Source organism: Haematobia irritans, chromosome 2 (assembly GCF_050003625.1).
Source record: "Haematobia irritans isolate KBUSLIRL chromosome 2, ASM5000362v1, whole genome shotgun sequence".
NCBI lineage: Eukaryota > Metazoa > Arthropoda > Insecta > Diptera > Muscidae > Haematobia > Haematobia irritans.
In genome coordinates, this window is record NC_134398.1 from 186,304,497 (window position 1) to 186,323,597 (window position 19,101).

Genomic DNA, 19,101 nt, shown 5'->3' on the forward strand with positions numbered 1-19,101 from the left:
TATCTATAGAAATAAAATTTAGACAAAATTGTTTTATAGAACTAAAATTTTGACAAAATTTTCTATAGAAATAAAATTTTGACAAATTTTTCTAAAGAAATACAATTTTTAGAAAATTTTCTATAGAAATAAAATTTTTAGAAAATTTTCTATAGAAATAAAATTTTGTGAAAATTTTCCATAGAAATAAAATTTTGACAAAATTTTCTATAGCAATAAAATTTAAAAAAATAAATCCTTTATAAAAGTCAACTTTTTGATTGTAAATAAATTCAAACAACGCATTTTCATTTGTGTCACTTTTTGTCAATGCCTTCCAACTTTCGTAAAAACGTCACCAAAAAAAAAAAAGCTTCTGAAGAAAACTCCAATTAAAAGCCATGTTATTCATAAAACAAGACTGGTCTAAATCCTATAGAGTTCGTCCGCGTGATAACTTAAAATCGCACATCTTGATAGATGATAAATTCCAATTTAAATCTTCATGTGAAAACGATGTAAGTAAGATAATTTTTCGCAAAAACAATTGTATCCTATTTATTTGTTTTTTTGTTTTTTCTTCAATTTCGAAAGGGCTGTCCCACATCAATGAAATCTCTTCTGGGATGGGAATATGCCCACAAATGGCTAAAAGAACGCGACGATTTCCAAAGGATACGCACTGATCGTTCAAAACCCAAATATATTCCAAATGATTATGAAAAATGGTTACAAAAGCGAAAACCCAAAAATAATTTAATGTGCAAAATCAGGTGCATCTAACATCATTTGCATAAATCAAAATAAAATTAAATTAAAAAAAATCTTTTTGCATATATGTCATGTCAATGTATAATGACAGAATTCTGGATATAAATTTCAGTATTTTTTGAAAACATTTTTTGTTTTAATTTAAACGTTGAAGCATGTGAATCTTCTTTGGTGTTGGAGGCAGTATTGTCAGATTAGAGGATTTTACCCCAAAACTGGGGTTGGGGATATTTTTTTCACTTTGGGGATCTGGGAACTTGGCTGGGGATAACGTCGTGATTTGGGGATTTTTTTTGGGGATATATCCACTTTCTATCACAGTATTAAATTTGTTATAGAAAGTCTAAAAGCGAAGTACAATAAAGTTTATGGGCTTTGGTAGATTTTGCAAAATATTCCTCTCCAACTAAGAGGTAATTCACAAACTTTCTGTAGAAAACAAAAAACTTTTGACAACATTTTCTATAGAAACAAAATTTTGACAAAATTTGCTATAAAAATACAATTTTTAAAAATTTTCTATAGAAATAAAATTTTGACACAATTTTCTATAGAAGTAAAATTTTGCCAAAATTTTTTATAGAAATAAAACGTTGACAAAAATTTTTAAACAAATACCATTTTGAGAAAATTTTCTATAGAAATAGTATTTTGACAACATTTGCTATAGAAATACATTTTTTTTCATACATTTTTCACAAAAGTTTCTATATAAATACTTTTTTGACAAAATTTTCTATAGAAATTAAATTTTGACAACATTTGCTATAGTAATAAAATTTTTAAAAATTATCTATAAAAATACAATTATGACAAAATTTTCTATAGAAATAAAATGTGGACCAAATTTTTTTATAGAAAAAAATTTTTTGTCAAAATATCTATAAAAATTAAATTTTGATACAATTTTCTATAGAAATAAAATTTTGACACAATTTTCTATAGAAGTAAAATTTTGACAACATTTTGTATACGAATAAAATTTTGAGAAAATTTTTTATAGAAATAGAATTTTGACCACATTTGCTATAGAAATAAAATTTTTTATGGAAATATTTTTGACAAAATTTTCTATAGAAATTAAATTTTGACAACATTTGCTATAGTAATAAAATTGTTAAAAATTATCTATAAAACTACAATTTTGACAAAATTTTCTATAGAAATAAAATTTTGACCAAATTTTTTATAGAAAAAATTTTTTGTCAAAATATTCTATAAAAATTAAACTTTGATACAATTTTCTATAGAAATCAAATGTAGACAAAATTTTGTAAATGAATTTTGAGAATATTTTGTATACGAATAACATTTTGAGAAAATTTTCTATAGAAATAGAATTTTGACAACATTTGCTATAGAAATAAAATTTTTTATGGAAATACATTTTTCACAAAATTTTCTATATAAATACTTTTTTGACAAAATTTTCTATAGAAATAAAATTTTGACAAAATTTTCTATAGTAATAAAATTTTAAAAATTTTTTTATAAAAGTGCAATTTTGATACAATTTTCTATAGAAATAAAATTTGGACCAAATGTTTTTTATAGAAAAAAAGATTTTGTCAAAATATTCTATAAAAATTAAATTTTGATAAAATTTTCTATAGAAATAATTTTGACACAATTTTCTATAGAAAATAAATTTTTTCAACATTGGCTATAATAATCAAATTTTTAAACATTATCTATAAAAAAACAAACAATTTTGACAAAATTTTCTATAGAAATAGAATTTTGACAAAATTTTATATAGAAATAAAATGTGGACCAAATTTTTTTAGAAAAAAAAAATTGTCAAAATATTCTATAAAAATTAAATTTCGATACAATTTCCTATAGAAATAACATTTTTAAAATTTGTCTATAGAAATAAAATTTTGACATAATTTTCTATAGAAGTAAAATTTTGACAAAATTTTCTATAGAAATAAAATTTTGACACAATTTTCTATAGAAGTAAAATTTTGACAAAATATTCTTTAAAAATAAAATTTTGATACAATTTTCTATAGAAATAGAATTTTGACAACATTTGCTGTAATTGAAATAAAGTTTTGATAAAAATTTCTATAGAAATAAAATTTTGACAAAATTTTCTATAGAAATAGAATTTTGACAAAATTTTCTATAGAAATAAAATTTTGACACAATTTTTTATGGAAAAACATTTTTGACAAAATTTTCTATAGAAATTAAATTTTGACAATATTGGCTCTTATAATCAAATTTTAAAAAATTATCTATAAAAAAACAATTTTGACAAAATGTTCTATACAAATAGAATTTAGACAAAATTTTCCATAGAAATATAATTTTGACAAAATTTTCGTAGAAACAAAATTTGGACCAAATTTTTTTAGAAAAAAAAATTGTCAAAATATTCTATAAAAATTAATTTTCGATACAATTTTCTATAAAAATAAAATTTTTAAAATTTTGACAAAATTTTCTATAGAAATAGAATTTTGACAAAATTTTCTATAGAAGTAAAATTTTGACAAAATATTCTTTAAAAATAAAAAGTTGATACAATTTTCTATAGAAATAGAATTTTGACAACATTTGCTGCAATTGAAATAAAGTTTTGATAAAAATTTCTATAGAAATGAAATTTTGACAAAAATTTCTATAGAAATAAAGTTTTACAAAAATGTCAATAGAAATAAAATTTTGACAAAAAATTTCTATAGAAATAGAATTTTGACAAAATTTCCTATATGTTAGAAATAAAATAAAATTTCTACAGAAATAAAATTTTGAAAAAAATGTCTGTAGTTTTGTGAACATTAAATAAAATTTTTGTGATAATTTTCTATAGAAATAAAATTTTGACAATATATTCTATAAAAATAATATTTTGATACAATTTTTTATAGAAAAAAATGTTGACACAATTGTCGATAGAAGTAAAATTTTGACAATTTTTTTTATAGAAAGAAAATATTGACAAAATTTATTAAACGAATAAAATTTTGAGAAAATTTTTTTTCTATAATATAATTTTGACAACTTTTGCTATAGAAATAAAAATTTCTACAGAAATAAAATTTTGACAAAATTTTCGATAGGAATAAAATTTTGAGAAATTTTTCTACAGAAATAAAATTTGGACCAAATTTTCTATAGAAATAAAAACTTGAGAAAATTTTCTAACGAAATAAAATTTTGATAAAATACCCTATAAAATTTTGACAAAATAATTTTTGTTTCGATTTTCACCAATTGTGTGTTTTGCAATTGGTGAAAATCCAATAATTGTTCAGCTAACATACATACTGAAGTCCTTACCTATTAAAGAATTCGATATTGTAAGATTGTTTTTATTTTTCATAGAATAAAATTTACATACATACAATAATTATATGAGTTTTGCTTTTGGGGATTTTTCATGGGGAATTTTTAGGAATATAATTTCGAAATTTTGAGGATCTCTGTCGAAAAAATCTGGCAACCTTGGTTGGCGGATGTGTGAAACATAGGGTGTATCTTACGATAACAGGGTGTTTTAGAAATATTTTTGTTTTAATTAATGGTGACCACCGCCAAATATGGAAGCACAATAATAGCGACTGTACGTGTATTCCATATGCCCTCGAGAAAAGTCAACTAATTTTCTAGAGCCGATTTAAATTTTAGTTTATAAAAATTACTTGATTTTAGTTAACTTTAGTTTATAAAAATTACTAGATTTTAGTTATATTTTGACAAATGCGAAAAACTTTTTCATATATTAATTATTTATGGCATATTAAATGATGCATGATTTATTTTAAAAGTTTTCGGTAGATTCACTAATGAAATCATATGAATACAGACCAATTGCGATCCCGTTTCTTATGAAGTAGCCTACAACTTTTACAAAAAAAAAATTATATATTTATAATCAGGAAATCTCAGAACAAAATTTTAAACCAACGAACTATTTTTGTTTTTGTAAAGTTGTCTCCTTAAAGGTCAATAGATCCTTGTTTATTGTACCCTTTGCAACGAACTCTGTTTAGCATGAAAATAAGTTTTTTTTTTGGAACAAACGTGACTGTGGGCACAATAACTAAAAATTAATTTGCCTTTGGAGATACAACTTTACCAATAGAACGAATTCTTCATTGGTTTTAAATTTCATTTCGGAGGTAAAAACTTTTTTTCGTATGGATAAATATTATATATATCCGTTATCTTTTTCCTTTGACGTCGAAATTTTTAAGGCATGCAGGAGGTTTGGTATTTTTTGGAGTTTTCGGTTTACGTTTTTCAATCCAATTCCAATAATCGTTTTCTATGAATTTGGCCTTAGATTTCTTAATGCCATCTTTAATGAAATTATTTTTCTCTTTTGTCCATATGCGAGCATATTCCATCCCCAATAGCCAACTCATCAAAACTGGAGTACCCTTTTAGCAAAGGACAACAAATTATTGCCAGATATAGTGTTTAATGAGATCAGTGTTACCTCCAATTCGTAAGAAGGCCTAAAGATACGAGGATTCTTAAGATGAACATGTGATAGAATATTGTCAGGACGTCGCAATGAACATGATCTTTCCCACTCGTTCTTTATTTGCATTACTTGGAAATTTTCTTGACAGTAACAAGATTTTTATGCACTGGAATATTTGAGACGAAAAACAATTAAAAATTTCTCAGTGACATAAGACAGCTGGAAACAAGGTTCTACAATCAGCTTAACACAATAATGGAATTTGATGAAAACAAAATTTTTTACTATAGAAATTTTTTTCAAAATTTTATTACTATAGAAAATTTTGTCAAAATTTTATTTCCATAGAAAATTTGGTCAAAATTTTATTTCTATAGTCACAACTTTACTTCTATAGAAAACGTCGTCAAAACTTTATTTCTATAAAACATTTTGTCAAACTTTTATTTCTATAGAAAATTTTGTCAACATTTTATTTCTATAGAAAATTTTGTCAAAATTTTATTTCCATAGAAAATTTGGTCAAAATTTTATTTCCATAGAAAATTTTGACAAAATTTTATTTCTATAGAAAATTTTGTCAGAATGTTATTATAGAAAATTTTGACAAAATTTTATTTCTATAGAAAATTTTGACCAAATTTTATTTCTATAGAGAATTTTGTCAAAATTTTATTTCTATAAAATTTTTATAAAAATTTAATTCTATTGAAAATTTTGTCAAAATTTTATTTCTATAGAAATTTTTTTTTTAAATTTTATAGAAATAAAATTTTGACAAAAATTCTCTATAGAAATAAAATTTTGACAAAATTCTCTATAGAAATAAAATGTTGACAAAGTTCTCTATAGAAATAAAATTTTGACAAAATTTTCTATAGAAATAAAAGTTTGACAAAATTTTCTATAGAAATAAAATCTTGACAAAATTTTCTACCGAATAAAATTTTGATAAAATTTTCTGTAGGAAAAAAATTTTGACAAAATTTTCTATAGAAATAAAATTTTGACAAAATTTTCTATAGAAATAAAATTTTGACAAAATTTTAAATAAAATTTTTGACAAAATATGCTACAGAAATAAAATTCTTACAAAATTTTCTATAGAAATAAAAGTTTGACAACATTTTCTACCGAAATAAAATTTTCTATAGAAATAAAATTTTGACAAAATTTTCTATAGAAATAAAATTTTGACGAAATTTTCTATAAAAACAAAAATTGTTACAACATTTTCTATTGATATAAAATTTTGACAAAATTTTTTAAAAACAAAAATTTTTACAAAATTTTTTATAGGATTAAAATTTTGACAAAATTCGCTATAGAAATACAATTTTGACAAAATTTTCTATAGAAATAAAATTTTGACAAAATTTTCTATAGAAATAAAATTTTTCTACCGTAATAAAATTTTGATAAAATTTTCTATAGGAACAAAATTTTGACAAAATTTTCTATAGAAAAAAAATTTTGACAAAATTTTCTATAGAAATAAAATTTTGACAAAATTTGCTACAGAAATAAAATTCTAACAAAATTTTCTATAGAAATAAAAGTTTGACAACATTTTCTACCGAAATAAAGTTTTCTATAGAAATAAAATTTTGACAAAATTTTCTACAGAAATAAAATTTTGACAAAATTTTCTATAGAAATAAAGTTTTGACAAAATTTTCTATAGAAATAAAGTTTTGACAAAATTTTCTATAGAAATAAAATTTTGACAAATTTTTCAATAGAATTACATTTTTATAAAAATTTTATAGAAATAAAATTTTGACAAAATTCTCTATAGAAATAAAATGTTGACAAAATTCTCTGTAGAAATAAAATTTTGAGAAATTTTTCTATAGAAATAAAATTATGAGAAAATTTTCTATAGAAATAAAATTTTGACAAAATTTTCTATAGAAATAAAATTTTGACAAAATTTTCTATAGAATTAAATTTTGATAAAAATTTTATAGAAATAAAATTTTGACAAATTCTCTATAGATATAAAATGTTGACAAAATTCTTTATAGAAATAAAATTTTGAAAAAATTTTCTATAGAAATAAAATTTTGAGAAAATTTTCTATAGAAATAAAATTTTGAGAAAATTTTCTATAGAAATAAAATTTTGAGAAAATTTTCTATAGAAATAAAACTTTGAGAAAATTTTCTATAGAAATAAAATTTTGACAAAATCTTCTATAGAAATAGAATTAAATTTTGATAAAAATTTTCTATAGCAATAAAATTTTGACAAAATTTTCTATAAAAACAAATTTGTTGCAACACTTTCTATTGATATAAAATTTTGACAAAATTTTTTATAAAAACAAAAATTTTTACAAAATTTTTGTAGGATTAAACTTTTGGCAAAATTTGCTATAGAAATAAAATTTTGACAAAATTTTCTATAGAAATAAAATTTTGACAAAATTTTCTATAGAAATATAATTTTTCAACCGAAATAAAATTTTGATAAAATTTTTTATAGGAACAAAATTTTGACAAAATTTTCTATAGAAATAAAATTTTGACAAAATTTTTTATAGAAATAAAATTTTGACAAAATTTTCTATAGAAATAAAATTTTGACAAAATTTTCTATAGAAATAAAATTTTTCTACCGTAATAAAATTTTGATAAAATTTTCTATAGGAACAAAATTTTCTATAGAAATAAAATTTTGACAAAATTTTCTATAGAAATAAAATTTTGACAAAATTTGCTACAGAAATAAAATTCTGACAACATTTTCTATAGAAATAAAAGTTTGACAACATTTTCTACCGAAATAAAATTTTCTATAGAAATAAAATTTTGACAAAATTTTCTACATAAATAAAATTTTGACAAAATTTTCAATAGAAATAAAATGTTGACAAAATTTTCTATAGAAATAAAATTTTGACAAATTTTTCAATAGAATTACATTTTTATAAAAATTTTATAGAAATAAAATTTTGACAAAATTCTCTATAGAAATAAAATGTTGACAAAATTCTCTATAGAAATAAAATTTTGACAAAATTTTCTATAGAAATAAAAGTTTGACAAAATTTTCTATAGAAATAAAATCTTGACAAAATTTTATATGGAAATAAAATTTTGAAAAATTTTCTATAGAAATAAAATTTTGACAAAATTTTCTATAGAAATAAAATGTTGACAAAATTTTCTATAGAAATAAAATTTTGACAAAATTTTCTATAGAAATAAAAGTTTGACAAAATCTTCTATAGAAATAAAATCTTGACAAAATTTTATATAGAAATAAAATTTTTATAAAATTTCCTACAGAAATAAAATTTTGACAAAACTTTCTATAGAAATAAAATTTTGACAAAATTTTCTATAGAAATAAAATTTTGACAAAATTTTCTATAGAAATAAAATTTTGACAAAATTCTCTATAGAAATAAAATGTTGACAAAATGCTCTATAGAAATAAAATTTTGAGAAATTTTTCTATAGAAATAAAATTTTGAGAAAATTTTCTATAGAAATAAAATTTTGAGAAAATTTTCTATAGAAATAAAATTTTGAGAAAATTTTCTATAGAAATAAAATTTTGAGAAAATTTTCTATAGAGATAAAACTTTGAGAAAATTTTCTATAGAAATAAAATTAAATTTTGATAAAAATTTTCTATAGCAATCAAATTTTGACAAAATTTTCGATAAAAACAAACATTGTTACAACATTTTCTATTGATTTAAAATTTTGACAAAATTTTTTATAACAACAAAAATTTTTACAAAATTTTTTATTGGATTAAAATTTTGACAAAATTTTCTATAGAAATAAAATTTTGAAAAAAAAATTATTTTGTATGACATCTCTACTGTTCATAAATATGGAGGATTTTAACAAAAATGAAAAAAAAAACAAACATTACAACGCTGACGCCAATTCATCTCAGTGTGCATATATAATAGAGGTGTGCACGTGAGTAATATTTTGCTCACGCACACTCACGACGGAGAAATCTTATTCACGCACACTCACGTACGATATTTTTTGGGAGGACTTACGCTTACGAAAAGAAAATTTGTATTCAACCACACTCGCGCACGAAAATCTTTTAAATATCGTGACTCACGAAAAATATCGTGACTCACGAAAAACCTCGTGACCCACGAATAATTTTATCAGTAATTTACCTACGGAACTTGACTGAAAACATGAGTATGATTAAAATCGAAATCACAAAAATTATAAACGAATTCAACTCCTAAGCATTTTATGTTCGTAAGCGGGATTATTTTCGCGAGCGTGTTTTTCCGAAATTCGTTACTCACACACGCTCACGAAGATATTATTTTCGTGAATCACGCTCACTCACGACATTTGGTTGGTTAATCACGCTGACGCACACTCGCGCCATTGCCCTCAGCGTGACTCACGCGTGAGTCACCACAATTTTGTTCACGTGCACACCTCTAATATATAACCATAGCGATAGGAGGTAGCCGAAACCTTATTTACGTGTATTTCTTACGGGAATCCCAAAAGAAAATAGTATAGTGTTGCCATCCCTTATCAATTTTTTAAATTAACCACTAGGAATTTTTGTTACCTGGCCACTTGGAGATTAATTCTGCTTGAAATAACTCAACAAATAACAAGCTGTTGCGTGTTTTTATTCAACTTTAATGTATAAAAACATCCCTGCCAACATTTCTTCAATTTGGGGGCGCTTCTGAAAATCCCCACTACGTCGAAAACGCTCGTATATGATATCCAAAACTCCTCGGAAAAGCGCCGTCACTATTGAGAAGTTGTACCACGCTAAGTTACTAATATAAAAAAAGTATCGCATGAGTGCAATTATTAGGTGCCCTTCTGAATACATTTAGAAGGACGCCAATAAGAGCCCCTTCAAACAATCAGAGAAAGTGCATTTTAAGATAGTTGTCAAAGAATCATTGTGGTCAAGTAAAACACTATTGTTTAGATGTTTATTCATTTTATTAAACATTTATAAATTTTCATAAATATAACATTTATACGACTATCACATCACATTTACCATATTTTTATGCATTAATAAAAGATTGATGTTGAGTTACAAGTTGCAAGTTACATGTTGTAGCGTCTATCAGCCAGTGCTTTTATTCCCGATGGCGAAACAATTCCGACAACAAATTACCCCAAGATTCTCGGGGTCACATTCGACAGCCTTTATAAGTCGTCCGCCCATGCCACTGCAATTTGTGATAAGCTCCGCGGTAGAAACAAGGTCCTCAAGTCGCTTGCCGGCAGCACTTGGGGGGCGGACAAAGAAACCTTGTTAACCACATATAAGGCAATTGGCCGGTCAGTGGTAACCCTGCCAGCATTTCAAAGTTTCATTTCATCCTCATCGCTACCACAGACTCGTAAATGTCACCACAACCATCGCGAACTGTGATGGGGGAAGCATATCAAAAAGTACAAAATGTACATGAAAGTATTTTGCCATCACTACTGTTAGAAGAGCCATTTTATTTTTTGTGAAACGCCAAGCGCAACCAGCTTGTTATATTTTATTTAAATAAAAACGAAAATAAAGTTCTGAAAACATAGATATTACGCTTAAAATTGTGAAAGGTATATGGTGAACAATTTTCGACTTTCCAAATAGAATAAAGTGATCGTTTTTCAAATATTTTTCCAGGTACGCTGTCTGCATCGAAAATAAACAAACTGGTTGATAGACGCTGCAATATGTAACTTGCTACTTAAAACTCAACGTCATTCTTATATTAATGCAAAAAATTATGTTAAATGTGATGAGATAAACCGAAAAATGTTATATTTATAAGAAATTATAAATGTTTAATCAAATCAATAAACATCTACACAATCGTGTTTTACTTGACCACAATGATTCTTCTACAATTACCTTAAAATGCACTTTTTCTGATAGTTTGCTGGGGTTCTTATTGGCGTCCTTCGAATGAATAGGCACCTAATAATTGCACTGATGAGAAACTTTTTCGTAGTAACTTGTCGTGGTACAACTTTTCAATAGTGACGGCGCTTTTCCGACGAGTTTTAGATGTCGTATATGATTGTTTTCGACGTAGTGGGGATTCTCAGAAGCGCCCCCAAATTCAAAAAATGTTGGCAGGGAAACTATGCAGCGCCAGTGTGGACACCTCAAACGAGCGATACATACAGACCTGTCAGAACGCTGCCCTTAGAACCGCAACAGGATGTCTCCGCAGTACACCCCTGGATCACCTTTATGCGGAGACCAAGATCATCCCAGTGCGTCGACACAACTACATGTTGTCAAAGCAGTACCTCTTGGGTTGCCATCGAAGTTTTCATCCGAATCACCATCTTGTGGATAGACAACCTCCACCCAGGAATGTAAGGGTTGATCTTCACCTTCTAGAGCCAGAGATCCAGCGTTACAAAAGAGAGCCTCTATATCAGGCAGCATACCAGAGAGGTCTGAACAGGATTGATGAGGATACTGTAGCTGAAGCGGTGAGAAGCTGCAAGGTTAATCCTGTTCTCGGAGGAGAGAGACCTCCCACGGCAGACAAGGGTAGTTTTGGCCCAACTAAGATCAGGCAAGTGCAGCCGCCTCAATTCATACTTATCAGTGATTGATAGCAGTGTAGCTGACGTGTGTCCCATATGTAATCAAGGGCCACATGACACTCGTCACCTTTTTGCTTGCCCAGCTAAGCCTACCCGTCTCACTACCAGATCACTCTGGACACACCTCATCCTTGTCGCAGAGTTCCTTGATCTGGCTATCAGCTGAACTACACAAGCATAGAACAAAATGGATGAAACTACATTAAAAACTGTTACAACAACAACAACATTCCCAATGGAGGTAGAGTGTCTGGAAAAATATTTGAAAAACTATCACTTTATTCCAGTTGGAAAGTAAAAATTGTTCACCAATATACCTTTCACAATTTTACAAGTTTATTGCAAAAAAACTGCAAAACGCTGCAAAAATTCGCCTACCGCCTATCGCTTTGGTTATATTTTCACACTTACCCTAAGCATTTGAAAAATTATTGAAATCTAAAATGTTTAAAAACGTTTTTTTTTATTGAAGAACAAAAAATAAAAACCAAACATGGCAACGCTGACGCCAACTCACCTCAATGTGTCAACGACCCTTTGTATACAATTTAAATATTAACCGTTACACAAGCTTCGATTACTGTGTTATCGTTCGACTTCGACTTGTTGACATACACCTCAAACAGCTGATTTGCTATGCCAGCCAATTGTATTTTTTTTTTACGTTACGGCAATACCCGTCGATTGGGACTTGAGCAACGCGCTAATACAACATAAAACGAAATTCGTCCGTCGGTCGCATGTTGTTTGTGAATCGTATGAATCATTAACACTGCAATCCTGCAATAAATAGAATCAGTATTCATACGCGGCCTCCAGGATTTTTTACTATGAATCAAAATCAACCACAATTACCAAATGGCTATCACATTTTGGAAACTCAAGTTGCGGGCCATTTATTCACCAGTGCAGCCTTGGGTATGTTAAAGAACAATGGACATGTACTTAAACCTTATGGCAAACCAGAATGTGGAGCTAGAGAATTGAGTTTCTATGAGCGTGTGGCCAATGCCGATGAAGGGGGCGATGGTGGTGGTGGCGGTGCTGATAAGATGTTAAAACAGTTGAAAAAATTTATACCAAAATTTCACCGGAAGTTGAAACTGGAGGTGAATGGAAAACCAGAAATTTTCTTTGAAATGGAAGATCTAACACATGGTATGCAAAAACCTTGTATAATGGATATCAAGATGGGAAAACGTACATGGGACCCATTGGCCTCGCCGCACAAACGTGAGGTGGAGGAAAAAAAGTACGTTCAATGTAAACAAGTTTTGGGCATATGTTTGCCTGGCTTTCATATGTATGACGATAAAGGCATACTTAAGAAATACGATCGAGATTATGGTAAAAAATTGGATTCCGAAGGATGTCGTCAGGCCATAAGAAATTTCCTAAACGCACAATCTGAGCCACTTTACAAAGCCCTGGGGGAGGAGTTACTAAGACAACTCTATGATATACGAGCATGGTTTCGAGAACAAACACTGTTCAATTTCTATGCCAGTTCACTATTAATCGTTTATGATTATGAAGCAATACAAAGACTGAAGCAGCAAGGACCAGAACAATGCCTCAAATGTGATCCCAATAATTCGGCAAATATACAACATTGCAATGGCGTCATAACAAATGGCAGTGATAACGATGCCTTGGCACAGCATTCTTTTGCAAAACCCCATTTATATGGCCGCATGAGTGATGATTGCTCTTGCATCAAGTCTTATGTTAAAGTTCGAATGATAGATTTTGCCCATGTATTTCCATCCACCAGTGATTCACTCGATACGAATTATCTTTTTGGTTTGGAAAATCTTATTTCTATATTGGAGGATATGGTGCGATAACTCCCAGCAACCAGCAACCATTCAAAAACCAAAAGAAACCAAATTACGCCAAAATCGTTAAACAAAATGTAGTTTAAGAAAATATTCCCAGTAATGTAGTGGTGGTATACCATTCCTATTCATTATTAAATTATTCTCATATTCATTGTCATTATAGTTTTCTTTTTTTTTTAGAAATATATTGTCGTAGTACTTATTAAGTACCACTTACTGTATGCTGATACACACTTAACGATGTCACAAATTTTTTTCCTCTTTTTCGATTAAAAAAATATTGAAACCAAGAGCAATAAAAACAATTTATAATTTAACTTTTCACACAAATATTTTTCATTTAATTCGAAGTACTGATAAGAATTTATCTTTGCTATAGTTTTCTTCTTCAGTTGAGTTGAACATACTCCCATATACCGAGAAACTTCTCAAGCTTTTTAATACACTGAAAAACGGACACCTTTTAAAGATGGACAATTTACGCAAGATGCTTGATGTATTACAACAATAAGTATATACCGCCGAATCTTATGTACCCTTCACCAGGGATGTAGTCGGAGTCGTAAACATTTTGCTCGACTCCGACCAAACCAAAATTTTAAAACACTATATTTTTGTAAGTAAATATATATTTAAGAAAATTTGAATTCATTGAGTTCTTCAATCGATCACAATGACTGTTATGTTAGGTGGCAGCCCGATGTGTCAGGCCCACATAGACTATTCAGTCCATTGTGATACCACATTGGTGAACTTCTCTCTTATCACTGAGTGCTGACCGATTCGATGTTAAGCTCAATGACAAGGGACCTACTTTTTATAGGCGAGTCCGAAAGGTGTTCCACATTGCAGTGAACCCACTTAGAGAAGCTTTGAAACACTCAGAAATGTCACCAGCATTACTGTGGTAGGATAATCCATCGCTGAAAACTTTTTGGTGTTAGGTCGAAGCAGGAATCGAACACACGACCTTGTGTATGCAAGGTGGGCATGCTAATCATTGCACCACAATGGCTCCCTTATAATATATACTGGTTATACCAACAAAAGCTCTACCATTTTTTGTCAGTACGAAATTTTCATTCCATTTGCCGGAATTTGGGATCCCTTTCGAAATATGAATCCTGTCGGTCCAGATTTTGATATAGCCGATGATACATATCAAATATAATCTTGAGCGCATAGAAGCCTCCACATTCATTCGATTTGACTAAAATGTGGATTTGGGACCACAAAATCAATTTCAATTTTGTCAAAATTTTCATAGAAAATTTTAGTTCTATAGAAATTTAAAAAATTTAAATTTTATTCCTATAGCAAATGTTGGCAAAATTTTATTTCTATAGATTGTCGCAAAATTTGATTTCTGTCTGTAAAAGGTAAAAATTTTATTTGTATAGAAAATTTTTTTAAAAATTTATTTCTATAGAAAATTTTTACAAAATTTTATTTCTATAGAAAATCTTGTCGAAAAATTTATTTCTATAGAAAATTTTGTCAAAATTTTATTTCTCTAGAAAATTTTGACAAAATTTTATTCTGAAGAAATAAATAGATATTTTAGTTCTATAGAAACCTAAAAAATTTTAAATTTTATTCCAATAGAAAAATTTGTCAAAAATTTATTCCTATCGAAAGTTGTTGCAAAATTTTGTTTCTGTAGTAAAGTTCGTCAAAATTTTATTTCTATAGAAAAATTTTGTAAATTTTTTCTTTTCTATAGAAAATTTTGTCATAAATTTATTTCTATAGGAAAATTTGTCTAAAATTTATTTCTATAGAAAATTTTATCAAAAAAGTACTTCTAACGGAAATTTTATCAAAAATTTATTCCTATAGAAAATAGTTACAAAAATTTATTTCTGTAGAAAATTTTGTCTAAAATTTATTTCTATAGAAAATTTTGTCAAAATTGTATTTCTATAGAAAATTTTGGCAAAATTTTATTCGTTTTGTTTGTTATTGTTGGCTTCTCTTCAATCGTTATTGAAAATTTGTATAGAAAATTGTTGAAAAATTTTATTTCCATAGAAAGGTCAAAATTTTATTTCTATAGAAAATTTTATAAATTTTTTTTATAGAAAATTTTTTCAAAATTTTATTTTTATAGAAAATTTTATTACTATTGAAAGTTTTGTCCAAATTTTACTCTAAAGAAATAAATAGAATACACATATTGACCAAACTAAAGCGACCGTACATGTTAACTTCTGAGAGGTTTCACTGTATATCTGTGGTATCTTTTTTGGAGGAATGAGTAATTGCATCGTACCATACGCAAAGATACGGTCCAACTGGTAGATATGATTGCTAAACAAATGTTTATGTCTAAAGAAATAAATAGAAATTTTAGTTCTATAGAAAACTAAAACTTTTAAATTTTATTCCTATATAAAATTTTGTCAACATTTCAGTTCTATAGAAAAATTTGTCAAAAATTTATTTCTATAGAAAATTTTGTCAAAATCTTATTTCTATAGAAAATTTTGTCAACATTTTATTTCTATAGAAAATGTCAAAATTTTATCCTAAAGAAATAAATAGAAATTTTAGTTCCATAGAAACCTAAAAATTTTAAATTTTAGTCATATAGAAAATTTTGTCAAAAATTTATTGCTATAGCAAATTGTTGCAAAATTTTATTTTGTAAATTTTTTTCTATAGAAAATTTTGTCTAAAATCTATTTCTATAGAAAATTTTGTCAAAAACTTATTTCTATAGCAAAATTTTGTCAAAATTTTATTTCTATAGAAAATGTCAAAATTTTATCCTAAGAAAAATAAATAGAAATTTTAGTTCCATAGAAACCTAAAAATTTTAAATTTTAGTCCTATAGAAAATTTTGTCAAAATGTATTCCTATATAAAATTGTTGCAAAATTTTATTTTGTATTTTTTTTTTTCTATAGAAAATTTTGTCAAAAATTTATTTCCAGAGAAAATTTGTCAAAATTTTATTTCTTTAGAAAATTTTGTCAAAATTTTATTTCTATTTCTATTTATTTCTATAGAAAATGTTGACAAAAATTTATTTCCAGAGAAAATTTTGTCAAAATTTTATTTCTATTGAAAATTTTGTCAAAATTTTACTCTAAGGAAATAAATAGAAATTTTAACTCTATACAAACCTAAACATTTTAAATTTTATTCCTATAGAACATTTTGGCAAAATTTTATTTGTATAGAAAATTGTTGCAAAATTTCTGTAGAAAGGTCCATAGAAACCTAAAAATTTTAAATTTTATTCCTATAGAAAATTTTGGCAAAATTTTATTTCTATAGAAAATTGTTGCAAAATTTTATTTCTGTAGAAATTTTTGTCAAAAATTTATTTTCAGAGAAAATTTTGTCAAAATTTTATTTCTATTGAAAATTTTGTCAAAATTTTATTTCTATTGAAAATGTTGTCAAAATTTTACTCGAAAGAAATAAACAGAAATTTTAGCTCTATAGAAACCTAAACATTTTAAATTTTATTCCTATAGAACATTTTGGCAAAATTTTATTTGTATAGAAAATTGTTGCAAAATTTCTGTAGAAAGGTCTGTCAAAATTTTATTTCTATAGAAAATTTTGTAATTTTTTTTTTCTATAGACAATTTTTTCAAAAATTTATTTTTATAGAAAATTTTATTTCTATTGAAAATTTTTGCAAAATTTTATTTCTATAGAAAATTTTTGCAAAATTGTATTTCTATAGAAAATGTTTGCAAAATTTTATTTCTATAGAAAATGTTTGCAAAATTTTATTCGTATAGAAAATTTTTGCAAAATTTTATTTCTATAGAAAATTTTTGCAAAATTTTATTTCTATAGAAAATTTTTGCAAAATTTTATTTCTATAGAAATTTTGTCAAAATTTTATTTCTGTAGAATATTTTGTCAAAATTTTATTTCTATAGAAAATTTTTGCAAAATTTTATTTCTATAGAAAATTTTTGCAAAATTTTATTCGTATAGAAAATTTTTGCAAAATTTTATTTCTATAGAAAATTTTTGCAAAATTTTATTCGTATAGAAAATTTTTGCAAAATTTTATTTCTATAGAAAATTTTTGCAAAATTTTATTTCTATAGAAAATTTTTGCAAAATTTTATTCGTATAGAAAATTTTTGCAAAATTTTATTTCTATAGAAAATTTTTGCAAAATTTTATTTGTTTTGTTATTGTAGGGTTTGTTCTTATATCGTTGTTGTTGTTTTTGGTTTCAGCTTAAAACCATACATTGACTAAACTACAAGTGTAGCTTAACCAACAGAGGAAAAGAATGTTTGTCAAATTTGTTTGGGCAAAACCCTATATACTGCAAGATGGTTTGATAAAATTTTCTATAGAAATAAAATTTGGAAAAAATTTCTATAGAAATAAAATTTTGCAAAAATTTTCTATAGAATATCGCGACTATTAGAGTTCCCAGTATTGCAGATTTCTGGGATTGGGGATATTTGTCGTTGATAGGATATCTTTTGAGTTGGGGACTTAGGTGGGGATTTGGTGGGTAGTTTTCATAAATTTGCAGAATTTTTTAAATGGGGTTTTCGAGGAATGGACATACAGTGCTGTTCAAAACATTTGCAACTGGCCCTACCATGAACTTAATCTAAGTATATCTCCCATAATAATAACTTTATTGTTTCCCTTCCACTTAAAAAATAATCGTTATGGAGTGGTATTTCCAAATTCTAATTGGGAAAATGAATGGGCTGTTATTAAACATTGATATTTACCGAAAGGTAAAGAATCGTATGATTTGCCCTGTTCAAAACATTTGCAACTACCTAGCACCCTGTAATATTTTCTTCTTTAAGGGAATTATTTTTTGTTTTTATACCCACAACCATAGAATGGTGATGGGGGGGTAGAATAAGTTTGTCATTCCGTGTGTAACACATCGAAATATCGATTTCCGACTATATAAAGTATATATATATTCTTGATCAGGGAGAAATTCTAAGACGATATAAGCATGTCCGTATGTCTGTCTGTTGTAATCACACTACAGCCTTCAATAATGGCGCTATCGTCCTGAAATTTTGCACAGATTCGTTTTTTGTTTGAAGGCAGGTCAAGTTCGAAGATGGGCTATATCGGTCCAAGTTTTGATATAGTCCCCATATAAACCGACTTCCCGATTTAGGGTCTTGGGCTTATAAAAACCGTAGTTTTTATCCAATTTGCCTGAAATTGAGGACCATAAAAAGGTGTGCCGAATATGTCGCCCATCGATCCATGTTTTGGTACAGCTCCCATATAGACCGATCTCCCGATTTTATTTCTTGGGCTTCTAGAATCCGTAGTTTTTATCCAATTTGCCTGAAATTGGAAATGTAGAGGTATTCTAGGACCATAAAGAGGTGTGTCGAAAATGGTGAATATCGGTCCATGTTTTGGTATAGCTCCCATATAGACCGATCTCCCGATTTTATTTCTTGGGCTTTTAGAATCCGTAGTTTTTATCCAATTTGCCTGAAATTTG

The 19,101-nt window shown here is 26.4% G+C and overlaps 3 protein-coding genes across 3 annotated transcripts; 2 read left to right on the forward strand and 1 right to left on the reverse strand.

Moving 5' to 3' along the window:
* The first annotated feature begins 284 nt into the window (after window positions 1-284).
* On the forward strand, window positions 285-875 carry LOC142224406 (uncharacterized). Its single transcript, XM_075294182.1, has 2 exons — window positions 285-497; window positions 574-875. The coding sequence occupies exons 1-2, from the start codon at window positions 381-383 to the stop codon at window positions 760-762; spliced, it is 306 nt and encodes a 101-aa protein (XP_075150297.1). The 5' UTR covers window positions 285-380; the 3' UTR covers window positions 763-875.
* Window positions 876-4,475: 3,600 nt separating this feature from the next.
* On the reverse strand, window positions 4,476-5,386 carry LOC142224407 (uncharacterized). Its single transcript, XM_075294183.1, has 2 exons — window positions 5,207-5,386; window positions 4,476-5,147 (listed from the first exon to the last, which is right to left on the reverse strand). Exons 1-2 carry the CDS (start codon window positions 5,318-5,320, stop codon window positions 4,929-4,931), a joined length of 333 nt encoding a protein of 110 aa, XP_075150298.1. The 5' UTR covers window positions 5,321-5,386; the 3' UTR covers window positions 4,476-4,928.
* Window positions 5,387-12,424: 7,038 nt separating this feature from the next.
* Window positions 12,425-13,942, forward strand: Ipk2 (Inositol phosphate kinase 2). Its single transcript, XM_075297025.1, has one exon. It carries the CDS (start codon window positions 12,615-12,617, stop codon window positions 13,629-13,631), a length of 1,017 nt encoding a protein of 338 aa, XP_075153140.1. The 5' UTR covers window positions 12,425-12,614; the 3' UTR covers window positions 13,632-13,942.
* The last annotated feature ends 5,159 nt before the right edge of the window (window positions 13,943-19,101 follow it).

Excerpts from the sequence above, each read along its gene's own strand:
- LOC142224406 (XM_075294182.1), top strand. The coding sequence starts at position 381 with ATGTTATTCATAAAACAAGACTGGTCTAAATCCTATAGAGTTCGTCCG. Across the intron at positions 498-573 it reads AATCTTCATGTGAAAACGAT|GGCTGTCCCACATCAATGAA; the intron begins GTAAGTAAGATA and ends CAATTTCGAAAG.
- LOC142224407 (XM_075294183.1), bottom strand. The coding sequence starts at position 5,320 with ATGCAAATAAAGAACGAGTGGGAAAGATCATGTTCATTGCGACGTCCT. Across the intron at positions 5,148-5,206 it reads GGCCTTCTTACGAATTGGAG|GGTACTCCAGTTTTGATGAG; the intron begins GTAACACTGATC and ends CTTTGCTAAAAG.
- Ipk2 (XM_075297025.1), top strand. The coding sequence starts at position 12,615 with ATGAATCAAAATCAACCACAATTACCAAATGGCTATCACATTTTGGAA.